Below are 18,722 nucleotides of genomic sequence, written 5' to 3'. Positions count from 1 at the left end.
GGGGGGGGGGGGGGGGGGGGGATTCTAAAAAAATAAAAGGACTGCAGGACAAAGCACGTGTAATTTGTGCAACTAACAAAAATTAGATGATGCACACAAATCATTAAGTTACCGTGCACAGTCATTAAGTTGCAAAGATTAAGTGAACAAATGTTTTTCTTACTTGTTCGCTTGCACTTATAAATTTCAGAGTGATCTCCTCAAAGGATAAAATGTAGTTGATCTGCACAAAAATTCCGTCTTAGTAACAACACACATCTACATGAAAGCCAAAGAAAACTATTAACCTACAAACTCTCCAATAGTAAGTTGCAGAAACTTGATTGATATGACAACAATTTCTAATGATCAGTTTTGTATCAAGTAAATCACTTGGCATAACAACAACCATTTAGGAAGACAGATACAACCAATAAGTAAATAGGCAAACTAAATAGAATAAGAGAGAGATTTCACTTTGGCATAGAAGGATGCTGCTCTGAGATAATCCCTCGATGCTAATGCCTCTTCAGCCTGCATCATAGAAACAAATCAACCTCCAAATTGGCAGCGCTAGAAATTTTACAATATTATGATAAGAAAGTAGAATATTAAAAAAAATAGCTTTCATAATGCACAGAAGCTATCTAGCCAGTACCTGAGCCAGATAGACTTGATCTCTCTGAAGAGAATCACGGCAATGGGCTAGTGATGCAGTGTACTCTTTCATGTCCAAATAAACCTTCCACATATCTCGGCCTTCATCGTTAACAGAGACCTATGTTAAAGGGAATAAATTCTATTATCATTACAATGTGGAATGAAACCCAAAGAAAAGGAAAGAAGAAGGAAGAAGTAGAAGACATACCTGAAAAATGGAGTTTTGGTCATAAGCATAAAATAAACCTGCAGTCGCATCACTACATAATCCAAGGATACCCCTTGGGATTGCCTCTGCTGTCTGATCAAACTGGAGTTCCTCAACGATTTGCTCATTAATTCTATTTACAACCTAGAAATAATTAAGAATTCAAGATGCATTTAAAGCTAGAACAAAAGAAATAAAGAAAAATGCATCAGATAGGAAACCTTGTGAGAAGGTCAAGAAACCTCGTCAAAATCTCAAGGACATGAATTCCCATACATACCAACTTATTAAACACATACACAAGAAAATCAAACTCCCTTTATTGAGTTCAAAAAATATTCCGAAAGGTTGCATGTGGTACAAGTAAAAATAAAGCTTTATTATAAAAATAAATAAAATAAAATAAAAAATGAACTAACATGAGTAGCTTAGTCAACTCACCTTAACCTTGTTACCAATTAGAAGCAAGAAATGAAATTCAGACACTGCCAAGGAACTTGGTTTAACAGATCCAGAATTTTCAGTTAACTTTGAATAATCCAAAAGAGCCTTGTTTTCAACAAAATTTTCATCCCCATTTGACGAACTGCAAAAAGGTTAGCATGAAAGGCTTATTAACAAAACAGTGTAATCGATTATATCGTTCATAGCTATGCTGATACATTAAGGACATTTGATAAACACTCTCATGTGTTTTTAAGTCCTTTTTTCTTTTTTTTTTCTTTTTTTTCGGGGCTATCTATTTTTAAAAGAGTAAACAAAGGACTACTCATTGGATTAATAAAAAAAAGGGGGAAAAACAATTTCCATTATCAACTTGTGTAGGTTCATATAATCTTCATTTAACTAAAACTTGCTACACCACTTGAATTTAATTCTTCTTCATTTTCCTTAAGAAAAAAAATGCCAAATGGAATTAAGGAATTAATAAAATATTTTTAAATCTTTGGAATTGGCCAGCAATAAGTAATTAAATTAATACTCTCAAAGATAAAATCAGAATATACCAACTCTTACCTATGCTGTGATCCAAAATTTAACTCTCCATGATAAATGCCAGCTCCAGAAAGCCATGCAAAATGCATCGCTCTTCTTTGCTTTATGTAGAAATGCAGTTCACTGAAATGATTAAACGTACCAATTTATAACGGCATTGTTCATCAATTTGTAGCAGTATGGATTACCAACTATTAGATGGTAAAAAGAAAATGATAGGCTAATGAATAAAAGATTCCAAGCGTCACTTGCCTATTAGGTATGTCACCAGGAAGCTCCATGAAATGCACTGCACGTTCTAAATAAGTAGAGAAGACAGTCTGGATGTACATAAGTTTAAGCAAACAGCATTGTTAACAAAAATACAATGTAGACCACTTATAATAGATTGGAACTTCTTTTTTGATGATTAAAAAGAATGGAACTAATTTATACTTGGTAGAGCTAGATTGCTAAGGGAAGGAAAATGGACATTCAAATAACTTCTGTAGGAGCTCCATGCATAACTATCTGAGAACTGACCACTGCTGGAAGAGGCAGGACTGCCAAGGATATAGTAGAGAAGTGGGAAGCAATTGACAAGTAAGAGACCCTAGACAAGACATCATATTTCCATGCTCTTTTAGATGGACCTTATATCTAGCCCTACGAATACCATGGGGATAAAACAAAGTGAAAAAGAAGCCATCTTTATAATTACATAGCATACACTCATTTAATTTCTGGCCTTCAAATGTAAATTTTTATTTATTCATAATAACCACACAATTCTTCAACACATCGTTCTACATCACTTCTAAACATTTTCTTCCTATTATATCTAACCCTAAATTCTCTGCTCAGATAATATGGAAATGAACTGTGGATAGGAAGAAAATTTGAGAACAGGGTGCTTCAGGGAGGGAAAATAGTGAAATGCAATATCAATCAAAATTTCAAGATCAATATGGATAGAAGATTAGTTCGTCACTTGAGCAACTACAAGAATTACAAAACTCAAAATGATAACATAAGAAGCCAAAATATGTATGTATGTATTTTATTTCACTGAAGAATGGAGAAAAGATAGACACAAACTTCTGCAGCTACCATTAAGCTGAAGTCATGACAAGAGGTCTTGGTTAACAAAATATTAAATGCATTGATTTTAGTTGGTAACCATTAATTAGTACAGAAATTTTATAACTACAGAAAATAATTATTACTGTGCAAATTTATTTTAGGACCAATATAACATTTTGGAAACGTTTGTACATAGAACAAAGCAATCTGAGCTAACTACAGAAACCTAGAAGGTAGATAAGGAGCATAATGTTCTAATGACGTATACAAGCCCATCTACATAATTAAAACATAAACTTGGCGTTTACAGCCAATGAAGTAAAGCATAAATAGCATAATAAAATTGACTCAATTTGGCTCATTAATACAATAAACACTATCAAAGGCCGGGTGAGAAACGCACCATAAAATTACATTTTTTTTAAGGAATCAGGGATTAGAAAATTAAATTACCTCCAACGATCCTATTCCAGTAAAAGAGTACAGTCGTGTTGGAGTAACAGCCATTACATAAAATCTCATTCCATTCAGTACGCTAGTTGTTTCCATCTGCAGAAAAAACCAAGCCAAGTAAGAGTTGACAGAATTGAAGTTGTGAACAGACAATTGTGTGCTAACAATCCATGATGACAAAATGAATTGTAGACAAGGAAGCGGAAAGTGAATAAAATAGAAAACAAATTAATAGGGGAGGTATTTTTTCAACCTTCAACTAGTACTTTGTAAAGTTTGCAAAGTTATTCAACGTTAAACTCATAGAATAGTCAGCTAATTAGTCTTAATGGATAATCGAGACAAAATTTTGAAATTCCCAGCAAAAAGGGATAGAGTGCTCGTCTGAACAGAAATTTAATAATTCTTCTGACATTCACTAAAATTTTAAATAATCATATCAGGAGGTCAAGTAGGAAGAAAGAAAAAAGATTGAAAACTACGATATGGAAAGGAAGACACAAATGAACATGATGTACCTGTAAATCCATAAAAGCTTCTGGAAGCTCTGCTAATTCGAAAAGAAACTTTACATACTTTTCCTTTTTTTCCTTCTCATCCACCGCAAGTTCAAATAGTTGTCCATTGTCAGTACCAAGAATGACCTCCTTTGTAGAAGCTGCTCTTGAAAGTGAAGCGTGTATTAGCAATAGTAAATTAATTAGAGTCAACTATAATGCAAATTTCAACCAGTGAACAAAAGTAGGATTTGAAATCAACCTTCAGTTATATGTTGCCTATTCCAGGCAACAGTATTTACAACAAGACCTTTCAATCTGGGTAAAATTCGAGGTTTAGACCACTTTGCGTGCATGTAAAAAGTATCGGCACCAGCAGCACCAACAACTGTCGTGATACAATGACTACCTCCTGGATCAACAAATATTCTGTGGATGGATTGTTCTCCAGGCCGACCCACAGAAAGATCATAGTCTGTATTTCCAAATATGTAGTGTCATGCAATGTTTATTTCATGTTATACTGAAAGATTTATGTCACAAAAGCACGATTCAGATAAAAGTAAATAAAAAGAAAGAAGAAAGGAAAAAAAATAGGCCCGATTCTGATTTAAAGGACGTCCTGATCAATTTTTTTTGTAATATATTTACATATTTGAGCTAAAAACACAATAAAGGGTTGTAAATGTGAGCTCCAACTATATCAGAAATTACTCTTAACATTTTTTTACAAATGGGTCATGACTAAATTGAGATAAGATTACAGGACATCACTTTCCCTAAAGCTCAAGTATTATGAAGCTGAAAGCTACTTGAACTCAGTTTCAATTTCTAAATGCACCGCCCTCGATACAGAAAAATATAGATTTCGATTGAGTCAGCTAAATGAACAACTTGATAGGAAATGCATTCAGTTTGCAGCTCTTGCTCCACATCAATTCTACTAGCAATATCACTCAATACACGAGCCATCATACCCATTTAGGCGAATGATATTTAAAGACAAAAACATAACTGATCGAGCTGTTCGTCGTTGTTACTTAATTCCTGAATGAAATTGTTCCTTATCTAAAAAAAAATTCGTCATTGTTCAAATGTAATTAGATTAGATCGCATACAAGTAATTAGGTGAAGATGGAGAATCATACCGATTGAATCTCCCATTCCAAAGTCATAGCGGGTGACCCAACCTTTGCTGGTGCCTAACAAAATGACATCATTCCCAGCAGACATGCAGCTGATAACTCCCCTCCCTTTGGCCGCATACCTTTCCAGAAGATCGACGGTAAAAGCCGGCCTCCCTGGATCCATTTCTCAAAGCCTAGAGAGTTCAAGTGCCGAACCAGACAAATTGCCGGGAAATTCTACTCCGAGGAGCAGTTCGTCGGGGATCGCACGGGTAATTTGCGGGAAGGAGTTTACGCTCTTGGAAGTTGTGGAAACGCACCGTATTATTGCTTCCGGTTTGTTCAATTCGGTTTGCAACAGATGCCAACCGAGTGGTTCTCTTTTGTTTTCGGAACCGGTTCAACGACCCAGTTCGGTTGGTTTAGACCATCGGATTAAATCGTCAACGGTTTATTATTTAATTAACCGAACTGGATGCACGGGCGGTGAAAACATCGGAATGGATAACTCATCCCTCAAACAACTCATATATGTTGGGATTTCTTTTGACTTCTAAATTATGTGAACTTACGATCTTACCCTTATTGTTTTAAAATATTTTAAATTATTTTAAATTATTCATAAATTTCAATATATATAAAATCATAACAAATAAGGAAAAAATATTAATTAAACTTAATGCCAATTTTCATTATGGAAGTGAACTCTAGACAATGTATAGCTTACCCTCTATTCACCATTCACTCGATGTTTCTATATATTTTTATTTAGCTCAAGTCAATTCGGATTTTATCTCATGAACTCGAAATCGAATCGAATCAATTTGGGTCCCGAAAAATGAACTCATCCCAACTCAAAAGGCTAGTCCAACCCAAACTATATTTCAATAATATAAATTTGTATTTTTCTTTAAAATACAAAAGGCGAGCTCTCGTCCTACCTTTTTTTGAAATCTTATCATTTTTGTATTGATAATGCTTTTTAATTGAGTAATTGGAAGAGGGCAAAATTGTAATATTTTTCAAATTGAAGGTTTAAATTGCAAGATTGACTAAAGTTTCAAGTACACGTTTATGTTAAAATTGAACCAAACTAATATCAATTTGATATAGAAAGATATATATGACAGTGATCATTTGTGTTACCCTAAATGAGAGAGAGAGAGAGTTTGGAATTTAAATTTTATATCTACGTATATCATATGATTCAAGGACTAACATATCACCTTATACAAGTATTAAAAGTAATTTCCTTTGTAGTCTGCTATGAACAATTACACTCGAAGCAAAGCATGGAAACCACGAAAAAAAAAAACATAGACTATTTATATAAACTGCAAAGCACACAATAAAGCAAGTTTCTTAAAAGAAAAAGGAAAACTATTTATATAAACTGGAAAACATTTTGTGGTATTTCTAGCAATTATCCAAATTGGTGAGGGCCACTGGAGATTGAGCGAGCAGGCAGAACTCAGGAGTGTTCTTTGAAAGCCTGAAACTTGAAGATATGGTTAGCTTCAGATGCCGCTCGAGTCTCTTCCAAATACAAACTTCCTTGTCCAGTCTGATACCACTAAATACCTCGTGCGCCAGCTGACCTGCTTGCTGAGTGTACCAAACCAGAAGGATTCAGATCAAGCGTTGAGTTACAACTAAATTGTGTAAGAAAGTTGAAATCTTCTAATGAAGAGAAAATCACCTTGCATATACAGAATACCAGAGCCACTGGGTGCTGCGACCCATGGAAACCCAGTCTCCAGGGAGTTCTGCAGCGGCCTGTTCTCCCCCTAAAGGAGCGAACTGTCCCAAGTGCTTGTACCTTTAAACAGGGAATAATTTTTTTTTTTTTTTTTTTTTTGGCCTCAGATGCTGGTGGAATTATATATGAACTTTCTCATAATCTAATCTTCTACAACCAAGGAAAATAAGGGTAGAATGATGCACCATGAGATAGCAATACAAAATCTCTTTATTCCATGTCAAAGAAGGTACTAAACAGTAGTTTGAATCAGAAGTACAAATGTGAAAAGTTTTTTGGGTGTTTCTAAACTGAATTAATTGGACTCCTCAGACATGAATTGGAACTAACTTTTTACCATATGTATATGTCGCACAGCTAAAAACTAGCACTTACGGCTTCTCGTTGCTAGCACTTGAGATTTAAAACATAGTGCATAGTCCTTCCATATTTGTCATTTTGTTTTGAAAATCTTGCATAGATTTCTTGAGATTTCTTCGATGGAGGTTTAGAGTGCAGCTCAAATCAGTGCCTATTTTCTTGGTACTTATCATTTATCAAAGATTCTAAACAATTGAAGATTCTTAATGAACTTTTGATCTATTTCTGTCTTTTTTTTCTTTTCTTTTTTTGGTTTTGGTTCCATGGGGCACTTTTTCATAGCTGTTTTATCACACAAAGACATTTAAAGATGTTTGCTTAAACTGAGAGTACTCTTCATTCGGTATGGAACATGGAATAGAAAGGATTGCAGCAGACATACCGGAAGGGAAGAAACTGATAACGTCCAGAACTCTTAAAACGTCGAGGGCCTTCAGGGTTCTCAGTGCACTGCTCCCTACGGTTGAAGCACCTGCTAAGATACGCACCTTGTTGGGCAGCAACCTGAACATGAAAGCATTAATTAAATACTGAGAGCTGAGTTGAACATGCAATTTTACATCAATGAAGATGTGCAATTACCTGTGCGGTAGCTGGTAGATTTTTCATCTGCGTGTCAGCATGAGAAAGAGCCGACTTAAATCCTTCAATATCTACTTCGTCCTCATGTCCCTGAGAATCTTTCAATAGATCTTTTACATCACGTAGATGTTTGCTCCTCAAATATATTTCTACTTGAGGATACCTAATGAGGATATCATCTATAACATCTTGAAATTCTGTAACTGTCAGGGTTCCAGAGTTATCTTTGTCTGCAGCTTCAAATATGGCGGCAATATCTTTCTGGTGAAAATACCATATTGCAATTGATAAGCAATCAAAAACTATAGTAGTTGATTCTAAACTAATGCGAAAAATCCCTCCGCAGCCCAAGAGAATCCCAAAAGTCAAATTCTTGAAAACTGAACAGAATTTTACAACTTCAATAAAGTGGTAAAATGGATGAAAATCTAGGATCTTCAAGAACATCGATCAAATTTGATTGCTGTACGAAAATGCCCCATCAAAATCAGTTTTCCAGACATACATGTACTAAAATATAATCAAGCAGCTATAGCATCATATACCATAATTTTGCGTTGGTCAATTGTAGCACAATCACCAATGGCATACACATTTTGAGTGCCCTTCACTCGAAGCCATTCATCAGTGGTTAGAATGCGTCTACTACCCTATATGTCAGAAATAACTAATAGTTAAGAATAGAATAACAGCCCATGGAAAGAATTAGTGCATCATGAGAAAAATAGACGACAAGATAGAATGAACTTTTGTTTTATCCATTCTTCCTGGCCGTACTTAATACTTACAAACACATAAATCTTAACCAACAAACCTGGCCAATTTGCTCCATGAAATCCTTCACAACAGGACGAGTCATGATGCCTGTAGACCACACAATTAATCCATGCGGTATTGAACAGACTTCTCCAGATGATTTCACCTTCATCTTAATTTCCTTATCAGATACACTGATAACTCGACATCCTGTGTGCACATCAATACCATCTCTTTGGAATTTTTGTTCGGCAAATGAACTAATTCTTTCATCAAACCTGCATTAAGCAACCAAGATTTCATCAATTTGTCAAACCAATAAATCAATATAAAACGTTGGTGAGATTGCCAGGAGAGAGCCTTGAATTAGTTTCTTCGGGTGACAAAAAAAGCAGGCTTAGTTTGAACTCTCAGTTCTTCCTTACGCATTCAAGATGTGATCTCCTGATTGAATCACTGAAATTTTCACCAGATCTTTAACCGTAGGATATAAATAAACCAAATCTTCTTTAAAGAAGTCGTGAAGCTCGGCAGCAAATTCAACCCCGGTGGGACCCCCTCCAACAATAACGAAATGAAGATTTCTCCTTCGCTCTTCGTCACTTAGACTAGGAATCACAGCCATTTCAAAGCAATCTATCACACTTTTGCGGATCTTCTGAGCATCTTGCACTTCCTGAAATGGTTACCCAAATCATAACATGGGAATTTACGGGACAGACAAACTGCCTAATGTCAAATGGCTAACCCCAAAGAGATGTATATCAAACTATGAAAATAGATCTGCTTACCTTGAGAAAATGGCAGTTCTCCTTGACACCAGGAGTATTAAAAGTATTAACTTGCGCTCCCATTGCTATTACCAAATAGTCATATTCTAAAGCAAACTCCCTATTTCCAACCAAGTTATTGTCAACTAATGACCGGCAGAAAACCTTTTTGTTTGCAGCATCAATCTTAGTGCATTCAGCTTCCCAGAATTTAACTTCACCTTTTCTCTATTGCAGAAGGAATATTGTTGTAATTAGGCAGCTTCATAATTTCGATTAAATACTAACAGAAGACACTATTCTTCACAAAATTAAACAACAACTATACTCTTCTCCTAGCGAATTCTTTTTTCTTTTGTGAAAATGTACAGTTTACAGCTTATTCATGTGGTGCTTCACACAATTCTTTCTGTAATACACAATTTTATTGATTAATTTAGATTGGAAGTCTTTTGAATTAACCCTTAGAATCAAGCTTAGGGACCCCTAGGCTGTGTTCTTCCTCTCTTTTTTGACGATTACATGGTGTCAAGTTTCCTATAAAAAAAGAAAAACCATACTCTTCTCCTAATTCATTACTTGCATAATATGATGCTATTGATCAAATTGAGCATATGACACAAATTACCTTCTTCACGATGTTTCGAACAGGTTCGACAATGCTCCGTGCTTCAACTGTTCCACATGTAACGCTAGGCAATAAAGGAGTAAATGAGAAATAATTCTGAGGCGAAACAACCTGAACATCATATTTCGATGCATCCAGATCCTTGAGGAAACTGGTACCGGCCCATCCTGTTCCAAGCACCAGAACTCTCTTTTTTGGGCACTCCTCAATAGGACTGCTAGCGTCTGATTGTGAATCTGCATATGCCAATAGACCTCCGCTACTGAAGCCAAAACAAACCATTTCAGAGTCAGCTACTTTAACAAATACAAAACTAAAGATTTGATTAGTCCCCTTGAGATTCTTCCATTTAGTACTACAAACTACTGAAAGAAAACAGAACTGAATCAAACGAAATGAGAGGTTAGCGCTCAATAGAATTTTATAGATTTCATCAATTTTTAACCATCACAACCGACGATTAGTAAACTACTTCCATTTTGAGAATGTAAAATATGAGCAAGCCAGTCGGGGATGGAGAAACTGAGAGCTATAACATGAAAATCAGAGCTTAAAGTTTCGAGATCTACGCCATGGTTTCAGTGACCATCCATTACCGTCACTCCATCGTTATACAAACTTAAATAATCTATTCCCAGACCTATAGTCGATCATCCATGATTCTTGCAACTCGTAACAAAACAATTTTAAAGCTGTTGAAAGTTAAAGCAACAAATCTCAAATCAGTCGAAGAAGGAAAGGCATTTTCCTCGATTATTTCTTCCATCTCAAATTAAGAGTGAGAAAAATACTGTTAGATATGTGAATTTAGGAAGAATCAATGAAAAATAGAACGCGAGGAGAAGCAGAAACCTGAGGGTGCTGATGACCAGAAGCTTTGAGTATGTAGGGGAGCTATGAAAAGCTCTCGAAGCTCTAGTGAAGAAGGAGAAAAATCTCATCTCAGCCAAGAACACAATGAGAACTCGGACAAACAGAGTGGGTACAGAATTCTGTCGAAGAAGAGCTATTTGATTGTATGACAAACAGAACGGGCGTAAACGCGCTAGATAATTTGTACATAATATAAATATATAATTTAAATTATACATAATTTATAAATAAATTTGATATTAAATCTTAAAAAATATTTATCACAACAGGAACTGGATAATTATAATTATTTTTAATTTATATTATATATAAAAATTAAAAAAAAAAAAAAAGTATCCTCGTCATTTTGTCCACGTAAGCATATAATTAGTTGCTTCTTATGCCACGTGGGCAAAATTTTGTATAATTGGATGAGGGCTTAGGCTTTGACGCCAAAACATGCGGATCTACACTTACCAAATCCTGACATCTGTACTATTTTCGTTTTACCGTTTATATATATATATATATATTTTTTTTTTTTTTAATTTCCTTTTTTAAGTCAATGATCTGATTCCTGAGTCCTAAAGTTATGATCCTTAAAAAAAGACTTTTAATTAAGAAAATAAATAAAATGGAAATTGTTGTCAACTGTTCACATGTAATTCACATGTAATGATTTGTCTATAATTTAGGAGATAAGACTATTTAGCGTAATTAATATTAATCAACATTGTTTATTGTTAATTTAATATTAATATATTTTGAGTAAGTATTAATCCATCTTAAACTTACCTTGGTTTGGACAAAAGAAAGTTTTCTCTCTTTTAAAGTTATTCTCCATTCTTTAATTTTTATCATTCTTGGAAAAAGAACATGTGTCACAAATAATTTCTTTTTTTTTTTCCTAATTCCTATATAAATCATAGGCATACTATGCTCGTATCATATATAATTTAATATAATTATGCAATTCTTTATTTAGATATGTTTTTCTTATATCGAGATAGAAGATGGAATCCAGGCGGTTGGAGTCTCGAGCTAAAACATCATTTTATTCTTATAAAAAAAATTTCAAGGCTGAATAAGAAACGTTCATGCCTTCAACTGGCATACTCTTCTAAGTCCAATAATGATCACGAGAAGTAATCCTTCATAAACCCACTTATTCTTCCATTCACTTCTAATGTTTCTGATACCAACTAATTCATTGGGATAGATCTTTTGATCCCAAAGCTGAGTCATATTTATGAACCTTCATGATATAAATCAATTGGATTAGAAAAGAAACGTCTCATAAATTTGTAAAGTTTCAAAGAAACGTCTCATAAATTTGTAAAGTTATGGCAAGAAATAGTAGGACAAGACATCAAAACACAAAGAACTGAATTCGAGGTGTAAAGGGATGTTCTAAAAGGGCTGTCTTATTCTCATTCTCAGTTCCAACAAAAATGTTCCAAGCTATTACCAACAAGGCTTTGCCTTTTCTTGCTCCTTTTTGGATTTACAACCTTTATTGGATTGTTTGCCAAGAACGGTATCAACATATATCTTAAACCTATTAAAAAATAACTATTGATTCAAAAAAAAAATTAAAAAATATCTTTAAAGTATTTTAAAAATAAAAAAATATAATTTTTTAAGGCCCAATAATAATATTATTAAAAATTTTGGAAGTTTAAAATTACTTTAAAAATAAACTATAAAATTAAAAAGTATATTTTAATTAATTTATGCGAAAATAGAATGTCTATATTTATAGTCTTCTTATTGTTACTTGCAATGCAAAGGACACGATAGATTGCTTGAGGGTATTTTTAAATTAGGTCCGAGAGAATTGACACATAGAATCAAACAAGCGTCAATCGACAACCTATCAATAACAATAGTGGGGCAGTTATGAAGATTCCTGTAAATGTATCGAACAAATTCCTCGAGAATGCGATGACATGTAGTGTCTTGATTGACAAGTAGAGTGAACTTCGATGATAAGACGCTCACTCAAATTGCTATGAAATGAAGAAACGACATGATCGGGTGAAGAAAAAATTATGGCAATTAGTTCATTGCGATTGCTCTATGCCCAATTATACATATTAAAATAGAATAGATTAAGAAAAAAAAAACCTTAAAGAACCAAAAACAAAATAAGATTTAAATTAAAAATTATATTATAGTTTCTAAATTTAAAATGTTTTTAATTTCTTCTAAGACATATAAATAATTTTGAAAAATATTTAATTTGTTGTTGAATTTTCAATCTTATACCTTCTAAATTTTGTGTTTAATAAAATTTAGTTTCACCTAAAATTCCCAAATTAACATTATTATTCCCAAAATGTCCCTAATAACCCTCGCCGTCATTCCACCGTGCAAAATGCCTCACTCAACGACCCCAAAAGTTTCTGGTATTTTCTATAAAGTGCCCAATAAAATATGAAATTAGAGACGCTGCCCAATAAAATATGAAATTAGAGACGCTGCCCAATAAAATATGAAATTAGAGACGTGCCCTATTCTTGCATGCCAAGTATCACTGCACTGTCCACCGCCTCACCTTTTCTTTTTTGCGCGGAAACAGGAAAGGTCGGAAAGATAGGAAAGATGATTGCCGTTGCTCCGAGCAGCGGCGCCCGACTCCGCTGCAACTCACAGAACCCGCTCCTCTCGATGCCGGCGACGACGATGGCGACGGCGTCATCCGTACGGTATGTTGTCTTCATCGATTGTTGACGCTCTGTTAATAACTGAAAATAGAGTCTGTGTTTTGCATCCGGTATTTTTCCTCATTTCGTTTTTGTTTGCATTTAGATCGAATGTTTTGGACTATATATCTGGGGGAAAACTATTGAAGTATTTGGTCGTCTTCCTGAAATAGTTAGGTCAATCGTTTTAATTTCTCAGTTGAACTACTTCAAGCATTGGGAATTTGGCATTATTGATATTCCTCTTCCTGTTACGGCCTCTGTTGATCTCCATGTAAATTTTAATCGATTGCCTTTCTGAGGATTTTGGTTCTGATTTGATCTTGATTTAGGTACAGGGATGTGGTTCTGAAAGGATGTTTCAAGCCCAGCCAAGTGGTTGTGCCCCAATGTCGCCGATTGGATTGTGCTAATTTGGGCACAAATCTTGTTTTGTCTATTAGCAATACTAAACAGGAACCTTGTAAAGAACTGAAGTTTTCCTCCTCTAGAGGTATGAAAATTTTTAACTGTCGAGTTTCTGTTTTGGTCTGAACATTTGCACAGATATTGTTAAGTCCTGAAGTGTACACAAATTGTGATGATAGATTATAGAACATCTCCCTTTTTGTTTACTCTGTCTGGGGGTTATACTCTTGATTCTTGATTTAAATTCAATAGGATAAGCTTATCTTTGGAAATCGGTGTATGAACAACCCAAAACCTTGCTCTGTAGTACATACTGATAACTGGTCTCTTTGGTATTCTTTTGGAAGAGTGCATTGATCATATGTAATACCCGAACTACAATGGAAAGTTTAAAATCTAAGTTTACCTTGAAAGTCGATCTCTCTCAATTTTATTGAAGGTTTTAGGGACCAAAATCCGAGATGCAGCCCAAGAGAAAGATGATTTGAAATAAAAGAAGAAGTTAAAAAAAAAAAAAAAAAAAATGATAGAAAATTAGAAGGATGGTCATGGTTAATCCCGGAGGGTAATTTGGTCATTATACCCTCCATAAAGGAAAAAACAAAAAAAAAAAAAAAAAAAAAAAGAGAAAGGGAAGAGAAGGAAAAACGGCCGGAAAGAAAGGAATAGAAATAGGGAGAAAGAAAATTATAGAGAGAGGAGGAAAGTTCTAGAGAGAGAGAAGGAGGTAGCCGCCGCTCCGGCCACGAGGAGTCCGGTTCCGGCCGAGCCTTCTTCATGAAATCTTCACAGAACTTAGAAGAGAACATTCTTAACTTTTAGATCATCGAAAACCATCAAGAAATGAGGAAAAATCTAAAGGTAAAGTTCTTGAATCCAGATTCTCGAAATTGCTTCAGATCTCTGAGATATAGTAAGAGTTAGAGCCTGAAATTTGAGTATGTTAATCTACAGAGGATTACGCTCAAAACCTGAGAAGGAAGTTGTAATCGATTCAGATCGGAAATGGGAGTTTCGGCGTTCGTCAAAGAGGTAGGTATTGATGTTTCTTGCCATTTTCGGACTAAGGTAATTATCCCGGGGATTAGAAATAAATTACAAGAAAAATACCTGCCTAAAGATGAATATACGCTCTACAAATCTCGTGAAAGAACCATGTTGATCCGAGTTAGGTAGAACGAAATGTGAAAATGTAAAGAAAATGGAACAAAGTAATCGAATGCTGGAAATCGCAGGAGAAAGGAGGAGGCTGCGCTTCGCCGGAGGAGAAGGGCCACGTGTCAAGCGTCCATTGGAGAAGAAAAAAAATCAAAGAAATACTTCGCGTCGGGCGGGATTCGATGGCCGGCGGCCCGCTACTCGAGTTCGCGACCCGATGACCCGCGCGCAACCCGGACCACCGACCCGGCTTCTCGTTGCCACGCGTCAGCGTAAAAGAATTCGAATTTCCAGCGCGTCCTTCCGGTTTCGAACCGACGACCTCGACCTCGGCTGACCGTTCATCGGGGCGCCACGTGGCAACACCTCAGCGCGCGTCTCCCCTCCCTCATGCGCGTCCGTACGCGCGCGTGGCCGTGCGCGTGTAGCTCCTTCCCAGGCGCGTGTGAGCGCGTGAGGGTTTAAATGAGAAAATTCAGTATTTGTGGACACTCTACTGGTGTAGAAATGCTCAACGAAGAACACGCGTCAATCGGGTAAGTCACCACCTGGAACTTTAGGAAGAAATACTTGCAGGAGTCGCTTGGTTATGCATGCATGCTAGTTTAATTACCTTAGGTGGTATTTTTCCATGATTGAATGTAAGTAATTTGATTGTTAAGAGTATGGATGTATTATGTGAAATATTACGAAAATTATCTGAGTGTTGCTATTATGTTCTAAGCTTCCGCTTTATATGTAAATGTTTAATTCATGCTGAAAGGAGAATAGGAACTTGTGAACTCTGCGCTCCGGGATTTGACGGATGTCATGGCCCCGTTGAGCATGTATGTTTATTTTGCATGATGATGCTGGATGATAGTTGTGTGCACACTCAGTTAATTTCCACGTCCCACGAGAATGATAAAGTCTAGGGATATGTGGTTAGAGTAACAAGACACTAAGGTATAAGACCTAACATTCCCCAGTAGGCTAACAGACCACCACGGCATACGAGCCACCTCTAGAGTACCCTTAGGCTACTTGTGTGTGGATGGTGATATAGCTTCGTGGGGGACCAGCGGGTTCCTGATCAGGACTCGACTGCTCGATAGCCGTTTAGTATGGGAAACGGGATACCCACGTCGTAATTGACCGTTTAGCTGGATGGAATAGGGGAGGTAGCCCTCCCAAATACAGGGGGATTACCATGGGGCTAGGGGGTTGCAGCTCACTTCCTAGGCAAGACCCCAAGTAATCTCATACCCATGCCGAGGTAGCCACTCGCAAGGCACCAGTCCGACACGGGTTAGCATAAAAGGAACTCTAGGGGTATAAATAGAAGATCTAAGAACCAAAGAAGCCCGAAGGGGGCAAGTCCCTAGGGGGAAGCCCTAATGAGCTAAGACCAGAATCAGATGATCTAGAGCCAAAGGAAAGTCCGTGGTTGTTTGTTAAGTTTAGGGTGCGACGAGAGCCTACAAGTAGGTGGCTTACTGAGTATAATTTTTATACTCATTCCTTTTACCCTTTTTTTTTTAGGTGCCGGTCGAGGTGGAGGAGCGTTCGAGAGCTGTGCGGTCACAGAGGGGGTCGTTCCGGAGCGTCAGTCCCTTGTCGGTCTTTTCGAGTCTTTTGTGTTTCATTTTACATTTGTAATTTTCTTTGTAATAATTTCGAAACTAATCTTCTCTCTCTTGTTTTAACCAAATGGAGTTTTTATCTTTTTACTTTTCTCTTCTTCTATTTTCTTTTTGTTTATTTTCGATTTCGTCTTTTAGTTCACGGTCTGATTTTCGAAGCCTTGAAAATCGGGTCTTGACAGATTGGTATCAGAGCAGTCGGTTTTTGATTCTGTAGACTTTATTTTTAGGATAGAGAGTCGTACACCTCTGTGACTCAGCTCGACAACACGCCTCGCCGCGACCAGGTATGCAGTCTAACCCTGTTTAGTAGATTATGTTATGATGTAAAGCATGGGAATTTGATGTTTGTCTTAGGTTATGTGGTAGCTATGATTATGCCTTAGGGCGATAAATAATGAATGATCACTCTATACGTCAATGCTAGATACGAGTTATTGCGAGGAGGCCGAGAGAGGTCATGTTATAGCTTACTAGCCTTAGGGAGATAGAGAGATGACGTCGCAGAGTGCGAGACGTCCAAAGATGAACATGAGACTTTCTAAGGCCTAGTACGAGGTGAATTACCTAGGACCCAGCCTCCTGTGACCATAATTCTTGATGACAAGCATGCCTCCGTGGAGAGCATGTAGAAGGCTTAGACAGTATAGAGCATGCCTTAGTATAAACCACAAAGGTAGACCCAAGCAATATTGTTCGTACAACCAAAGACGATCACTATAGGAATTAAATACCCCTCAAGCAAACCATTACCTCAACTGAGTTTTGGTTAAGTCGGGAAGTCGAGAGATAAAATTCACCAACAATGAGAGTGAAGCGATGAAGGTCATGACTTCAAGGTTTGATTGGAGTCTTCACAGGCTAAATTCAAGTTTATGGACTTCCAAAAGTGTGATGTGCCCTTTTATGCCACTAATGGGATATGGGGTGTAGGATATTCCTATGGATGGATCACCTAATGGATGACAAGTCGTTTTGGACCCTGGAGTAGAGGACCGAGTCCAATAGCAGCACGTGGTTATGAGGATCATATGAACGTGTTCTAACTTATTCTTGGTCAGAACATACATGCTTACAAACGTGAAAACTGTTAAGGTAATCCAGTGAACCTTAAGATTAAGAACAGCAGGAAAAAGCGGTCAAGCTATGGCCATGCCTTCGTGTCTGGAGGGAGAAAGTTCATATGCATGTTAGTAAGAACCAACCCTTGTTTAGGTTATCTGGATTACAAAGAGTAGAACTCTATTTTTACACATAAGTGTAAGACCATACTTGTGAAGCATGCTCAGACAGAAGTAGAGACGCTAGATAACGTGAGATTGGAAACTACCTGAAGAGTAGTGAGATGGTGATAGTACATTAGTAAGGGAAGCAGAAGACATAATGCGTCTTAGGGAAAACCTTGGACATAGATAAAAGTATCCTCAGAGCTTGAGGAAGACTAGTTACCAAACAAGAGTTTTTAGAGAGTTTCATAGGATCCTTTACAAAAACTTGAGAGATGCACACGCACGAGCCAATATAAGATATGACTACGAAAGGAAACGTGACTTGATCAACCATAAGACACTACAGGAGTTGACCTAAGTGAATGTAGAGGACTTATACGAGGAACCTTTACTTTCAAAAGAGCCTGCATTTAGCTCAGATGAGTATTAGTACTCAGGCGAGCTACATGACAAGTTATCTTGTTGTGAGGAAAGACCTATGTTGGCCAATTGGGAGCTAATTACGAGACCATTCTTGGTGAAGTAGTAGGTTTGTAAGGGTCTCGACAAGTTTAGGATACCTCATATGAGGATCAGGGAGAGAGATATATCGAAGACAACTACTAGGAGCAATCACGAGGAAGGAAAGTTTATTGATAAGTCTTTCGACCTAATCAATGTCTTGCTAAGGTTTAGGTTATGACTAATCGAACGTTTAAGGAATTTTCTTGTTATCGTCAGAGACGACTTCAATGACGATATGTCGTTGTACACCAAGATGGAGTTAGTTGGCAAGGAGGGGAAAGTTATGATGGTGTTATGAACATAACAATTGTACGCTAAGTTCCCTAAGAGCAAGTTTTGGCTGTCTGAGATGACAATTGAGGTTATGTGTAGTCAAACAGAAAGATCACAGTGAACCCCGCTAAGTT

The 18,722-nt window shown here is 36.5% G+C and overlaps 3 protein-coding genes and 1 long non-coding RNA gene across 8 annotated transcripts in view; 2 read left to right on the top strand and 2 right to left on the bottom strand.

Moving 5' to 3' along the window:
• LOC111454916 (vacuolar protein sorting-associated protein 18 homolog) overlaps positions 1–5,300 on the bottom strand; it is a 14,621-nt gene extending 9,321 nt beyond the window's left edge. Inside the window, exons 1-11 of the mRNA XM_023096387.1 lie at positions 5,004–5,300; positions 4,118–4,330; positions 3,877–4,016; positions 3,359–3,454; positions 2,096–2,163; positions 1,865–1,966; positions 1,289–1,433; positions 848–991; positions 638–757; positions 457–513; positions 164–223 (exon numbers count right to left, since the gene is read on the bottom strand). Of these exons, the coding sequence (XP_022952155.1) occupies positions 164–223; positions 457–513; positions 638–757; positions 848–991; positions 1,289–1,433; positions 1,865–1,966; positions 2,096–2,163; positions 3,359–3,454; positions 3,877–4,016; positions 4,118–4,330; positions 5,004–5,166 (1,308 nt within the window). The 5' untranslated portion in view covers positions 5,167–5,300. The remainder of the gene's footprint in view (positions 1–163; positions 224–456; positions 514–637; positions 758–847; positions 992–1,288; positions 1,434–1,864; positions 1,967–2,095; positions 2,164–3,358; positions 3,455–3,876; positions 4,017–4,117; positions 4,331–5,003) is intronic.
• Positions 5,301–6,150: 850 nt separating this feature from the next.
• Positions 6,151–10,880, bottom strand: LOC111455345 (external alternative NAD(P)H-ubiquinone oxidoreductase B1, mitochondrial-like). Its single transcript, XM_023096972.1, has 10 exons — positions 10,690–10,880; positions 9,838–10,099; positions 9,231–9,437; positions 8,865–9,115; positions 8,498–8,717; positions 8,229–8,333; positions 7,684–7,944; positions 7,484–7,605; positions 6,682–6,801; positions 6,151–6,587 (listed from the first exon to the last, which is right to left on the bottom strand). The coding sequence occupies exons 1-10, from the start codon at positions 10,776–10,778 to the stop codon at positions 6,500–6,502; spliced, it is 1,725 nt and encodes a 574-aa protein (XP_022952740.1). The 5' UTR covers positions 10,779–10,880; the 3' UTR covers positions 6,151–6,499.
• A 915-nt stretch (positions 10,881–11,795) lies between these two features.
• The window catches only part of LOC111455252 (protein TIC 20-IV, chloroplastic-like), a 12,356-nt gene continuing 5,429 nt past the window's right edge, over positions 11,796–18,722 (top strand). Inside the window, exons 1-3 of one of the 3 annotated variants that reach the window (XM_023096852.1) lie at positions 11,796–11,834; positions 13,271–13,397; positions 13,727–13,887. In XM_023096852.1, the coding sequence (XP_022952620.1) occupies positions 11,822–11,834; positions 13,271–13,397; positions 13,727–13,887 (301 nt within the window). In that variant the 5' untranslated portion in view covers positions 11,796–11,821. Of the gene's footprint in view, positions 11,835–13,183; positions 13,398–13,726; positions 13,888–18,722 lie in introns of those variants that run through there. The other 2 variants (XM_023096851.1, XM_023096850.1) reach the window with 2 other exon arrangements.
• On the top strand, positions 14,460–18,707 carry LOC111455253. 3 transcript variants are annotated; one of them, XR_002712558.1, is made up of 4 exons: positions 14,460–14,663; positions 14,757–14,834; positions 15,419–15,496; positions 16,482–18,707. It is a non-coding gene; the product is annotated as an uncharacterized LOC111455253 (long non-coding RNA). The 3 variants fall into 3 exon arrangements; XR_002712559.1 differs by lacking the exon at positions 15,419–15,496; XR_002712560.1 differs by lacking the exons at positions 15,419–15,496; positions 16,482–18,707 and adding an exon at positions 15,038–15,101.

Source organism: Cucurbita moschata, unplaced genomic scaffold (assembly GCF_002738365.1).
Source record: "Cucurbita moschata cultivar Rifu unplaced genomic scaffold, Cmos_1.0 Cmo_Scf00017, whole genome shotgun sequence".
NCBI classification, from domain to species: domain Eukaryota; kingdom Viridiplantae; phylum Streptophyta; class Magnoliopsida; order Cucurbitales; family Cucurbitaceae; genus Cucurbita; species Cucurbita moschata.
This window is presented reverse-complemented; position numbering and strand designations above follow the sequence as displayed.

Excerpts from the sequence above, each read along its gene's own strand:
- LOC111455345 (XM_023096972.1), bottom strand. The coding sequence starts at position 10,778 with ATGAGATTTTTCTCCTTCTTCACTAGAGCTTCGAGAGCTTTTCATAGC. Across the intron at positions 8,718-8,864 it reads GGAGATCACATCTTGAATGC|GTTTGATGAAAGAATTAGTT; the intron begins GTAAGGAAGAAC and ends TGCTTAATGCAG. Across the intron at positions 8,334-8,497 it reads TCATGGAGCAAATTGGCCAG|GGTAGTAGACGCATTCTAAC; the intron begins GTTTGTTGGTTA and ends TCTGACATATAG.